Below are 13,873 nucleotides of genomic sequence, written 5' to 3'. Positions count from 1 at the left end.
TGCTTTTCCAAACATTATTGAATAAACATGTCGGTAAAGAGATAATAAGTAGTTTTGTATGCTGGGTAATCCGAGCAATAATCACGTATTCATGGATAATTCGTGGATTTGTAACTAGAAGGTCCCCGGTTCAAATCCCGCGTTTGGTTACTTTTTATTTGTAAGAAAAAAAAAATAATGATAATAAATAGTACAGTAAGTGCTTCCAACTCCGTGTATGACGTCTAATCGGTAGTTGGACGTTAGGCCATCTCTCCCTCTCACTCTCTTCCAGAACCAGCCTAAAAAAAAAAAAATCTGCACATCATAATGTAAACCTCTTTCCAGTGGAATGAGAAACTAAGAACATTACATAAGCTTGGGTGTAATATTTACAGTCAGCGTATCAGCTGATTTCATTTATCAGCTGTGTGAATTATGAGTGGCACAATAATTAAGACAATTGGATCTAGTTGGCATCAGCTTTGACATCCTTCAAGGTTTCACAATTCATTCAGTTCTAACTGGCAATCAAAGGACGGCATGATGTCCTTTTCTTGAAGAAATAGTACAGTGAGTGTCAATTCTAAATTTAAATAAAAAAGTAAAATTAAGTAAAGAAATGCCTATTTTTTCTGGTGGGCTTTACGTCCATCCAACTAACTCTAATCAGGTGTCGTGTAAGGAGGCGACTAGCAGACATACTTTATTGCAAAATTTATTTTATTAATCCATTAAATAAAATCCAAGGTCTGAAGACCAGGGAATCGAACCCACTAACCAGCAATACATCTTAGCTTTGCAGGTCTAGCCTATAACCGCCTAACATACTTTACTATAAAGTTCTCTTATTAACCATTAAATAAAATCCAAGACCTAGACCAAGGGAATCGAACCCACTAAACCAACAATACATATTAGCATTGCGGGTCTCGCCTCTTAACCGCTCGGCTATCGTGGGTACTGCATTTAGTTGAATAGAAGTACTTAATACCTCACGGATAAATTTAGATTTCGTAACCATTTTGTTTTTTACATAATAACTGTCTTCTAACATTTATTGTCAGTCCCTCAATACTAACACGCTTCACAGTTCCCCCCGAATTTCGTAGTTTGATTGCATAAAGTTGCAATTAACTGCCGCAGATTGTATTTGTCTTCTATAGTGAATAATAATTATGCAATTTATAAATTGAATAAAAAAATAATAATAAAAAAAGAAATCAAAACAATGAACTGAATGTGACGAAGTGTCTATCAATGAATACATCTAAGGCAGACTGACATCAATTAAATGACGCAATTGTTATTGATATTTCTAACGGTGTATGTGTGTGTTTGTGAATCTTTTGCTATTTAGTCTTGTCAATACTTTAGTGTGGATTGGACCGTTCCCAGATGCTTGAAGATAACGAAGTAATACGAAAGGATTTGCCCACCCCAAGCAGCGCTCACTTTAAATCCGGGAGCCTAAATTCATACTAATGTAAATGTAAATACTTGACCCGGAGAACTTTTAGATTCTCAAGGAAACTAGTTAAGTCTAACCAGCATGATCAAAAAGCCTAGGTTTGCAACCAGTAACTTACGCTATATAAAGGGGGATTAAGACAAAACAAGACCCTCTTCACTCCCTAATTAGAAAAGGCCTAAACTTTAAGGGACCATAGGCTGAGCAAACTTTTGGACCATTGACGTTGATGCCACTTTGATCCGATAGCCTTCTTTTTCCTGTGGGAAATTTCACAGGAAAAGCTAGTTAAACTTTGGCTAGAGTTACAATGAAAATCAAAATTAAAAAAAAGAATCAATGGAGAAGCAGTACAAAGAGGAAGGACACAATTTTGAAGAAGTTTAAAGTATTTTGTACTTTGAATTTCCTGTGAAGCCGAATTGATACTTTATAAAGCCGTCTAAACGACGGTAGTGAAAACTGGACGGTGTCTTTAAGAAGACAAACAATTGGTACCTGAAAAAGAAAACTGTTGAAGAATTTAATTGGTCAGGTGAAAGAAAAACTATTACAGATGGAGAATTAGATCCAACTAGCAATTATGTATCGAGCAGCGTGTGGCAAAACGGAGGAAGCTACGATGTTTGGGATACCTGAAGAGGCCGCCCGGGAAGAAGAAAAACAGCTGGAAGACCTTGGTTAAGATTGCCAGGAAGGTGGAGTAGAACCAGGCCTCGAAGTGTAGGAGAAGGATGGCTCAGGTGAGAAAGTTGTGTGGAGGAGTTGTCGAGGAACAGCCCTTAATGGGCCGTCATGTCAATGAAGAAGAAGAAGAGACGGATGTACTCCATTTGTACCCGCCCTGTTATATAAGCAAGAGCTATACTTCCCTGAAATTACCATTGCCTAGAGGGGGGGGGCCGACCACGTGAATGTAAATGAACTAAATGTAACTTATATGCATTTTGATTGAATACGACCTGCACTCCAGGGGACAGAGCGGAAGGGACTGCTGTAATATTCCTGTTAAACAATAGACTAGTTTAAATTAATACACTTCGAATCGATGTTACATAATCGTGGCGATCAGTTACTTGCAAGATTTACATGTTCGAGCTCTTCACAATTAAATATTTATATAATATTTAATTCCTACTAACATTACATTGAAACGTGTGTTTTAATTCCCCACAGCTTACAATTCGATTACCCACTTAGACCAATTCGTAATCAAAAAGAAACCTCTTCCAACAACTTGGCCAAAAGTGCAATCGATTGAAGAAGTATGAAAACGAACAAGGAAGTTGCTTTACACCTGTGAACCCATTAAGCGATCCACAGTGCTTACATCAGAGATTTAGCATTTGCAAGCAGGATTATATTGCATAATCAAACAAGTTTACTCTAGGTAACCTTGAACAGTAATCAAGAAGAAGAATCTTCATCCCCCACTATTACTAAAACAGAATTTCGTGAAATATCCTTAAAGTACAATTAATTCACTTTGGAAAAACTGTTCAGAGAAGGGCAATTAGATATCTGGTATTTGCCCAGTTAAGAATAGCCCTGTAATCATGATGGCACTTGTTGGAGATTTTCATTTACCTTAATTAGGTCTGTAATGCCACATTTCTCACTGTTAAACCCACAAATCAAGAATATCTATTTCCTGTACAGTCAAAATTAAAAAGTCCGGTTAAATGAGTTTCAACAAAAAAAAAAGAAAATCTATAATTCTAAAAATTGTTCTAATAACGCAATTACAAGTAAATTTGACGGCAGAACAGACATTCTACTGAACTAAAACTGTACATCTATAATTTATATTATTCACCCTCTACAAAATATTAATAAAATCTGGAATAACACACACGACTTTCACTAAATACTATTCTCAAGGTCAAAAACTCACAAAAATTTTCTCAAAACTCCGGGAAAATTCAAGTAACAGGGTATTTCCAATTAAGAAATTTTCTTGAAAGTTGATTTCATATCGATAAAAATATTGTATCAAACCTTTACTTACCATTTTTTCCGTCACTCTGGAAATTGGAGATAAAACACTATTAGCGTTTTAAAACTACGCGACATCGTCTTGTCAATAACATACGAAGTTAAGTTGTATAAGAAGGTTACGCTAGGTTACAATACAAGGATGCTACCAAAGTGTCGTACATATATTTAACAGCATTTTGTTAACCTGCAATTTTAAATTTAAAATTGAATTTATTATTAAAGAGTGTAAGATCTATTACAATTATATTGTAATTATATTTATGTGATGTGTGTCAAATAAAAAAGATTATAATCACATGTGAATAAAATATAAACTTCTTCACTAAATTTTTGTTCAATAATCGATCCATTATTTATCGACTTAAGGATAAAATTATTGAAAAATATATTATTAAGTATAATCAAGTAATTGAATTTAATAACTGGAAGATTCAGTAGTTGATAGGGAAAGCGGAAGTGACGAGAAAGGAAAAAACATTGTTGAAGGTTAAAATATTTCCAAATATATTCGATGTTGCAAGAAGATTAGCATTGTAATTAGTAACGTTATGTATCGCATTCAAATATCTTTTTAATTAGGATCTAATGACTATTATGTATCGCATCTTTTTTTTTTTTATCTCTTAAAACTGATGATTTGATTGGGAGTTTGCAAAAAAAAAAGTGGTACGGATCTTGGAACCTCTTTGGGTAACCCAGTCTACCATGGGACTAATCACAAAAACTATCACTTCCACCATTGCTCAAGATAGGATTTGCAACTATTTGGATTAAATGCGTCCACAGACTCGAGCTCATCATTAACACATCCTCGGTTATAAGTCGGCTCAGTTCAAGCTCGAACTTGTGCACTCAACATTGCCTGATGAAATTATTCTTATGAATTAGAATCCATGGTTGTGGAAGACGTCTATCATTTCACAAGCTGAATGTCCCATTCTGCGAGGGTTTAGAAAGGCAGCATTAAATACGGAAACGTCAGATTTTAATTGTTTCTTGTTATATTTGAATGACCGGAATTAGCAGAATTTGTTTATGTTTACCGTAAATGCATTTTAGTACAGAAAAAAATTAATTGACGAATTTAATTTTTTGTTTTAAATAAATGGAAGACATTTTATTATTTTACATAATATTAAGGGTTATGTTTTGTTAGAAATTATATTCTTTTGTTTGTGTTGTTGTTAAAACAACTCTGCAGACGGACACGGAGATGAGTTTGTAATATAATGTGAATTTGTAAATATTTATTTATTCATTTTTAAATAAACGCAATTTTTTTTTTTTTTTGCGCATCAACAGCTGAGGTTATTAGCGCCCAGAGCTTTTTCCAGTGCACTGCCGGCCTCCGGACAGTGTTCTCTCATTACAGACAACACTGTTAATCACCGGACAGTGAGCTGTAAGAAGCTCCTAGGAAGAGAAAATCTAAGGGTCAGCTGCTGTATTCGAACCCGGGACCTCCGCGTGGGAGTCCAGTATGCTAACCTCATAGCTAATCCCTTCCCTAATAAACGCAATTATTATTATTATGGTGATGATGATGATGATTTTTATTATTATTATTCTTGTGATACGTGAAAAAGAGAACCATGTGAAGGTTACAAGTTGTTGTGTTTACATAATCCAGGTGACTATAATGCCATCGCTGCCACCTTGATTGAGTTTTTTTTTTATAACGTTACATATATTTAATTTATTTCGTGCTTCTACACTATTTCTTTTGTTTTAGCTTTTTTCTTTTACCATAATACTAGTGTTGTTTTGTTCGTCTTAAGATGGTATGTTGTAGCGAGGAAAGGCTAGCACAGAGCTGTTCTTTTATTTATGCTTCTCCCTTTTGATGCAGCTATATTCTCTTCTCTGTTTGTTCCTGTTTTTCTGTTTTTTATTTACATAACCATGCTCTTGCTTTTTTTTTGGCATTATGCGCCATTATGATGCTGCAGTAGTAACTCAACTATCCATTTAGAATCCTAGATCTCAGTGAGAAAGTAATCTGCACCCACTTGTTTACATTTAATTAAATTCGCTATCGCTAGCACACTACAAGAGCAAAGCGTCCCTGCGAAACTCGGGAAGCTTTAAGAAGATGTGGGTATCTAGGCAGAATGTAGGACGGGATCCAGGTTTCCAGATTTCCAACCTGTTGGGTTGGAAATGATGCCAGAAACCAAATTTTTAGGGAAGGAAAAGTTCCTTGAGGATCTTGGCGTGACATGATTATTTTTCTTTTAAAAAAAAGTTCAAAGACGTGGGAAAGGACTGGAAGTGACAAATAAATATATTCCCTTAAAGCAACACACGTGGCGTTGGCTCCAGCAAATCTATGGGAAATTAGGAAAGTTTTCCTTTTTAACTTAACAGAAGTCACTGGCAAGTTCTGTCCGCGATACGGCCCCATGTTTCTCCAGAACTTCTTAGGAGAAATCACTGCAGTACTGCACATTTATCGATTTTGATATGAAATTTTGGTACGGCTAACTTAACTTAAAAAAATTAATAAATAAATAAACGAAGAAAGATCTAATTGACTTTGGAATATTTTACCGGAAATATCATGCAGTTATTGGGGTACTTAAGTTCGAATTGTCGCTGTAAGATCTCTATATCTTATGTATGGACATAATATTGATAGTATGTATGCGTGCGTGTGAATGTTTACAAGGTCTGTACAAAGTAACTATAAAGTTATTATGTTGGGACGGGTGTTGGTCTAGTGGTCAAGAGAGTGGCTTTGTGTGTGGAAGATCGCTAGTTCGAATCCCGCTTTGGACTACTTTTTATTTGTTAAAAAAAAATTATTTATAGTAAAGTATGAGCTTCCCCCCTGTCTACGACACCTAATTGGTAACGTTAAGCCCCGATTGCAAAAATTAGGCGATTACTTTATGTGTAAGTTATTATGTTGTAATTCAAAAGTCAACACACATGAAAAATCAATTTTACAATCAAAACTTTATTGATTTTCTATTTTCGTATTTCTATGTATGTACAAAAAATATTTCTTCAAATGTATTTATGTATTAATTGTATATTTATATACTTGCTAATTTTAACACATTTATGTAATATCTTTTTGCAGAGCCTGAAGAAGGCAATGTTTTTTTTGCCGAAACGTCAGTTTCTTTTAAAATTTATGACAGCTCTTCCTCCCCAACAAAGGGTCGATAACAGGCTCCATCAACGGCTGAATGCTACCTGCAGTTAGAGACAGTTTGAAAGTTGTTTAAAGTGTTGTTCACCTTCTTCCCCTACTGGGGGGGAGCGCAGGTACTTTACAAAGACGATCATCTTCTGTCCCAAGTCTTTGAAGGTTGTGCCACACTCACACGACCCATGGCGTTATGTAACCGCTACACAGACACACACTGTTGCCAGTCTTCATTATTATTGGCTGGTTCAATTCACTAAAGAAACATTTCTAATTATATAATAATCTCCACTTAAGTGTGCAGAAAGAGAGGGAGGGTTTGAGAGGGTAGGCCCATTGTTTCCATTCACTTTTTGACATGCACTTTCGCTGCATGTTCTCCATTCTATTGGTTCTTAGTTTACCTGTGTAATTCAACCAATCCACATAACCCCACAAGAAGACATATTGTCGAAACCGTTGGCGAAAAGACGGAGTTGTTTTATTTTTGACCGAATCATCGCTATTTGAATCCTAAATATCGAAAAAAAACGAATACAAACTCATAACCATAACGTAGATCTATCAGTCAAAGGAAGTGACATCATAAGGAAATAACGATTTGATAATAAATAAATAAAAAATGCAGTCTTGACTTCTGGAAATCAGAAGAAGAATAGAGCTTAGATAGAAGTTTGATACTGACAGCTGACAAGACAAACTCTTTGTTATCATCCAGTGATGAAAACGGAAACATTTTTTAAATCTCATTTCCTTCATATACATAATATTAATCATTTATTTATCCAAACTGAGAAAAATCTGTTTGTAATACACTCATACTGACTAAATTTTTACTACTTGACATATCTAAATAGCAAACTTTTTAAAGATTGTTTTTATATAGCTCTGCTAGAGCGCTCTGTGTGCTGAGAGGACGACTAGTAGCGTCATTATATAACACTTACATTCCCTCCAAAAAAACTGTACAAAATTGCCGGGCAAATTTTTCCTAATAAATGTTACAATTCTAAATAAACGTGGACATTCGCTATTACCAGAGTTCTAACAATACCGTTTTCTTTCAATTACCGAGTATTTGGAATAATATTTAATTAAGGAGAATGTGATTGGACGAAAAACATCGCTGATTTTATCCAATCGTAGCAAGCACTTTTTTTTTGTTTGTTTGTATTTCTGGCCGGTTTCGGACTTTTATCAGTTCAATAGACGTTGAAATTCTCTAAATAAAACTTGTTAATAAACCTCTGATGATGAACGTAAGTCCGTAACCAGTCAGAAAACAAAAAACAAAATGCTATGAGGGATAAAATCAGCGATCATATCAGATTCTTACAAATATTATACATAAATATTATAAAAACGGCACTATACACACAAATGACTGTACACAGAGACATCACCCCCAAAAACTTCCCACCGGAAGTGCCCTTAAAAATAATAATAAATCCCAGAAAAATGAGGTCAAATTCGGAGAATCTTATAAAGGTGATAAATTTATTTACCAAAATGTAACTTTCCGGTGGAGGGACACGCGCCATGTTAGTGGTAGGATCGATGGGAGGGGAGGGGGCCGCAAGGGAAGTACAAAGTTTGATCTTCCAGCTAGTTTTTCTTTTAAAAGCTAGAGTGTCCTTACAAATTTACAGGAACCTACGAGAGACTATTTTTTGTTATCACTTTTATTTTTTGGAGGGGAAATGGGGCTAAGCGGATTTTAAATTGGTTGTTTCCGTTTTTTTTTAAAAAAAATACGCATACAAAAATATTGTCCAGGATGAATTTCTCAGATTTTCTCAAGTAAATTAAAAAGACATTCTTTAAACGGTTTAAGAACATCGGAAACACCAAAAAATTTGAGAATCAAAGTTCAAAGGGGGGGAGAACCGGAAGTAGGAGCTACTTTAAGCTGGCTGTAGTTGGGTACACACACCTTCAATGTTCTATACGAGAAATAAAACTAACAACAACAACAAAAAAAAAGTCAAACCTGGTGTTGTGGAAGTTCTAGGTCCCTTAGGTGTTCCTGGTACATCGTTGTCATTCTCGGACAATTCTTCCTGCCAGGATACTGTCCTCAAACGTGGTGGTCTGTCCTTAATTTCTGTTGTACCGTTCATTGTGTAGTAAGTTTTTTTTTTTGAAAATAAAGGTGAAAATTTTCAAAAAATAAAATAAAATAAAAATTAACTAAAGAAAAATAAAAGAAATAGGACGAAATTTCCTTTAAAAAAAAAAATAGACTCGGAAAAGCGTTAAATATTTGGGAAAAACCCGTAGTGGTGTCGGACAGATCACTGTGGGGTACTGTATCACATAGAATCGCTCACATAAATATATATATGCTACCAGTTTGGGAGGGAGGTAACACCTCGCCTGGACTTGCCGGGCGTCGCCGCTAGGGTGTTCTGCTGGACCAACCAAAAATACGAAAGAAACTGGCGTTAAACACCAGAAACTTCAACTTATGGTTACGTAATTTCATTTTCTGCCAACGCTTAACATTTTAAGTCATATTCAAATTCTAGATCAACATAAAACAATATTGGGATAACCATACATTACGTTGTAATATAACCTTCCAAAGAAACCTATTCTTATTTAAAGATCAATTTTTTTTTTTTTTTTGAACACTATTAACTGAAACTTTCCTGTGAAAAGTCTGCCATTTCCGGTCAGTAGAGTAAAAAAAAAAAATTAATATTTTCCGTTTTGTTGCTTTGTCGTCATTATTTTAGTAAAATTACAAACCAAACGGAACCATGATGAGATTGTTATATAACTTCGAAGACTAGATCTGCAACATTCCTCAGTGCCACTACATATACATTTACGACCCGTAAAAATCTTTAAAATACTAAACATTAAATGCAGGTACTTGGTACCATTGGGTAACTTACTCTTCGTTACCAAATATTTCATTTTCACTAATCCAAACAGACGGAAAGTTTTCTAGGAAATTATGGAAGAGAAAAATGAAGGATGATGGTGTAACGCTTTTCTCTTATTTATCTTCTATGTTTTTTGTAATCATTGCACTTGATTTACTTTGTAGATAGAATAAACAAAACAAGAACATAACCTTCTGCTGTAGAACCTACCTACTAACTTAATTACACGCGCTACCAACAGCGCGCGGTTGCCAATGGATAAACTTCTCGGCCTAAATTACATTAGTGCTTCAATGACCTTATCCAAATCACCTGGCTCCAAATTTGGAGAATTCTTTTTTTTTTGAGTTTTTAATTTAATTTCAGGCACCTTCTAAGATCAATTAGTGCCCTTAGCTATTTTTTCAGCCAGAATGTATTTTTGCTCACTCAACAAGGAAAATTCATTTTTTCCATTTTTCTCAACTGAAAACAATTTATTTCAGCTCACTTCCGGTATCATTAATTAACACTTACCTAATACCATCTAACTGCCATTATGACTTATTAAAAAAAAAAAACATTGAAAAAGAGTAATTAAAATTAAAAGAGAAATAAAGAAAATTAAAACCAAATCAACTATAGTTCATGCTGCCTCTTCCAGGAAGTGTTACAATCACTGTTTGTACTAACATTTTTCCAAAACTGGAGCACTGCCAGGCTCCGAATAGTATTCTCTCTTTTCAGACAACTCTGTCCATCGCCAGAACTGTAAGAAGCTTCTAGGAAGAGAAAATCTTGAAGATCTTCAGTTGGATTCGAACCCGGGATCTCCGCATGGGAATCCAGCGCTCCCTGGTTAATCCCTTCCAGAAAGTACAAGTTTCTTAATCAAATGTTTAAACATGGATTTGCAAAAAAAGAGAGAGAAATTGGGAACCTATTTAACAATAGTTTTATTAGGATAACCTGCACACTAGGAGTTAATGCTGAAGAGCTCATGTACCAATAAGAGTTCTAGTAGATTTTTCCCGGGTCTTACTTTCAACGGAAAGATTTCATCAACACACTAATTTCATAAGTAAACAAATGATTTACGTAATCCGAACGAAAAAAACACCTGACTGGTCTTAGGAGCGACATTTTTTTTGCCAGATAATCAGCGGATTGTAAATTTTATGATCCGCCAATTAAACATGGAAACGTCTCATGTTTGCTGCAAACTTTGCCACTCCGGGGAAAAAAATGATAAATTTTACTATATTTGCTCGTCGAGTAAATTTAATTTAAATATACTTGAGTAAATTATTAGGTTGAGCATTAAAGTCTTAAGTGTTTATGGTTTCGCTGAGTCTGTAAAGATAACTTGTGCAAAAAAAAAAACAGGTAGCTAGCTATGTTTGTCTTTGTATATGACGAAAGTGGATAATCGAATTGCGTAATCGATTAGCGAGCAAAATAATGAGAATCTGGTTATTAACCTGAGTTATGGTGTAAAGCAAATCAAACCCTATCAGAAATCAATTAAATTCTAGTTTTAAAAACTTAATAATAAAAATAATCAGATTCAAATAGGACCCAAATATTTGCGTGTTATAACTAGTAGAATAGAAGTAAAAGGAAGTCTTGTGAGTCTAGTAGATTATATTTCTTTGGGGTCGTCGAAATAAACAAAATAAACAGTAAATGACTCATAGTTTAGTGGAAAAGACGAGACATGTGACCGAGATGTGTATGAAGCACCCAGCCCAGAGCTCTGTTCACATCCGGGAATCCCCGCCGAATGTATACAATCTCTCCGGGAATACCTGACAAACTCCCAGTAATCATGAAGGCTGGTGAATTTCCTTCAATGAGTTGTTTCCAGGTTTTTTTTTACTGTTTTACTCTTAGTGAGGGAATACCGCAATGTTATGGGGCGTCTACCTCTCCGAGACCTTTGAACTTTATTAGCCCCAATAAAAATTCCATTCTACCGCTAATTTCTTATTAATTTATTGTTAAATGATAATGATAATAAAATCCGAACATTATATTTGGTATTTTTTTGTCTTTAAAAAACCGACGTAGCGCCTCTATCAACAGCCAACTGAACTAACTACTGCGATCTTAAAGGGGGCTAGAGACAGGGCTCCCTTTAAATACTACCTGTTCAGGACCGGGAAGGGCTCCTGGGTAGCTTGAAAGCAAGGGCTCTGCTTCTCCGTAGGGCCGAACCTCTAAGCTTTGACAGCACACTCCAAACTCACAACTGGGCGACATTACCTTTCTACTCTCAATAGTTCCTAATGTAGAGTTCGATAAAACATACGTCACATAGAAATTATACTTTAAGCACTACCACCACCTTTATCACCCGAAAATTCCCTTAACAGTTTTTAGCTGAGTGTAGGAACAAATATTAGAGAAAATCGAAGCTAAAAAATTTTCAGAAAAATGAAAAATCCATTGAGAAAAGCGGTAGTTCCGGTTAAGGAATTTTTCCCCGGTAAATTACAGGGCGATTTTCCGTTTTTTTTGAGGTATCTACGTACACGCCTGTTTTCTTTTTTTTTAACCACATTTTCGTATTCAATGGCCTCACAAAATAGCTCTCTCCAATGAATACTCTTAATTTTCCTAAAATTAGACAAGATCGCCAAAAATTTCCCTTATCCAGTAAATAGTAATTAAGCAGCTTTTCAGGTTAGAGACAGTATATGTAAAAAGGTGCTCTGGGTCTTTCACTGCTATTTCCTGAGAACCTTCTAATAAAGAAAAGCCAAAAACATTCTGCCAAAAAAAGAAAAGTGATTTAAAATTGTGTTTCCGCATTTTGTTCACAATTTAAAGAAAAGAAAATCGTTAGAATCATTTTCGAAAACAAAAAAAAATCTCATTTCCGGTTTGAAGATTTTGGACAAAACTATAGTTTAGAAGCAGAAATAGTCTCAGAATTTTAGGAGCAGAACATTTGTTTCCTGTTTTATAACCGAAGTTCTAGAGCTTAAAGAATATAAAATGAATGTTCGAGAAAAATCAGGAAAAAAAAGTTCAAAATCTGATGAGAAAAGTTTTACTTCCGGAAGCGGGATGTTGATTATTACGTCAGGGAAGCCTCAAAGTGGACATTTCCGGTCAAAAATTTGCAATCTGATCCGCTATAGTTAGTTCCCACGAGTATTAATAATTAATATTAAAATGCAAAGCAGATTTTAATGGAGAGCGATCAGTATTATATTTTATGTTGTCTATATTTATTAGAGAAATACCAAGGGCCTAATTAGTTAGCCCACTTAATGCCCGGATTGTGGATAATAGAGGGCCCCCCCTCACAGAATTCACTGACTAAGTCAGGCCGATCGACAGGACACATAACTATTACCAACTGTTCCAAATAAAATTGGCAACATTGGAACAAAATCACGTACAATATGATCATAGTTCTTTGCTCCTGTGATAAAAAGCAAAAAAATAATGTTATTTTTCTCTCAATGTTACAAAAACTATTTTTTTCTTCTAATGAAAACTAAATTATGAAAGAATTATTTATTTTCTCAGTTAGAACTTATTTCACTTCAATTTAAATTCTAAACTTACTCGCAGTAATACCACTGAAAGGGAAATTATAATTTTTCTAAAACAATGTAGGGAAGAAAACCTCTGAATCAGATTTCTGTTGGTAACACTGTCATCGGGACAAACAAGTTAGTCGCGCGAATGTTTCACAGGAAGGAATTGCATAGTTTTTAGTGGCTATTTGTTTTTCTTAAATTAAATAAACAACCATTCTGATAACTCACTCTGCTGTTTGGTTAATTTAAAACTCCCTGGAAGTATGAAATCAGCTGCTGAAATAGTTGTAACGTAATGAGACTAAGTAAGAATGTAATTAAAGGCTTTATCATTTAATGATCTTTAAACAAAAATTACGACAATTACAACATAATGCGATCATCCACCAATTACACAGTAATCTGTCAACTATTTCATTTTTATTTGATCTTATTCCCCACAGAAGTATTGCGATTTCGCGAGAAATTTTATCAAAATCATAATCACACGATTATGCGATTCTGTGACTAAAGGATGTACATTTAATGTTAGAGGATTCATAGATAAGGGCTCAGTAAGTCCAGCATAGATCCAAGAAGTGTTTGGTATTGTGTTGGTTAGTTATAGAGGAGATTACTACTGAAAAAATTCAAATAATAAAAAAACTGCATCGATAACTACATCGATACTTAATGTTGAAAAACACCAAACTCTTTTCCTGTAGAATCATACACAGATTGCACAAAAAACTTCCCAAAATCTAGAACATTTTAGTAAATTAATTACGACATAATAAAATTCCCAAAGTTTGCTTATACTGACAATAAAATTTACGTGTAAACGCCAAACAATAATCACGTACCAAAG

General features: G+C 34.7%; 1 protein-coding gene across 4 annotated transcripts in view; it reads right to left on the bottom strand.

Moving 5' to 3' along the window:
- The window catches only part of Pu (GTP cyclohydrolase punch), a 46,762-nt gene that overhangs the window by 25,646 nt on the left and 7,243 nt on the right, over positions 1 to 13,873 (bottom strand). Inside the window, exons 1-2 of one of the 4 annotated variants that reach the window (XM_074138870.1) lie at positions 376 to 414; positions 195 to 297 (exon numbers count right to left, since the gene is read on the bottom strand). The exons of 1 other annotated variant lie outside the window; for it this stretch is intronic. In XM_074138870.1, the coding sequence (XP_073994971.1) occupies positions 195 to 297; positions 376 to 399 (127 nt within the window). In that variant the 5' untranslated portion in view covers positions 400 to 414. Of the gene's footprint in view, positions 1 to 194; positions 298 to 375; positions 415 to 3,458; positions 3,606 to 8,592; positions 8,925 to 13,873 lie in introns of those variants that run through there. 2 more of the 4 variants (XM_074138869.1, XM_074138873.1) reach the window with 2 other exon arrangements.

The sequence above is a fragment of the Rhodnius prolixus genome, unplaced genomic scaffold, assembly GCF_049639745.1.
Source record: "Rhodnius prolixus isolate KJV_2025 unplaced genomic scaffold, Rpr scaffold_17, whole genome shotgun sequence".
NCBI lineage: Eukaryota > Metazoa > Arthropoda > Insecta > Hemiptera > Reduviidae > Rhodnius > Rhodnius prolixus.
Note: the sequence above shows the minus strand (reverse complement) of the source record. Positions and strands in the feature narration are given on the sequence as shown.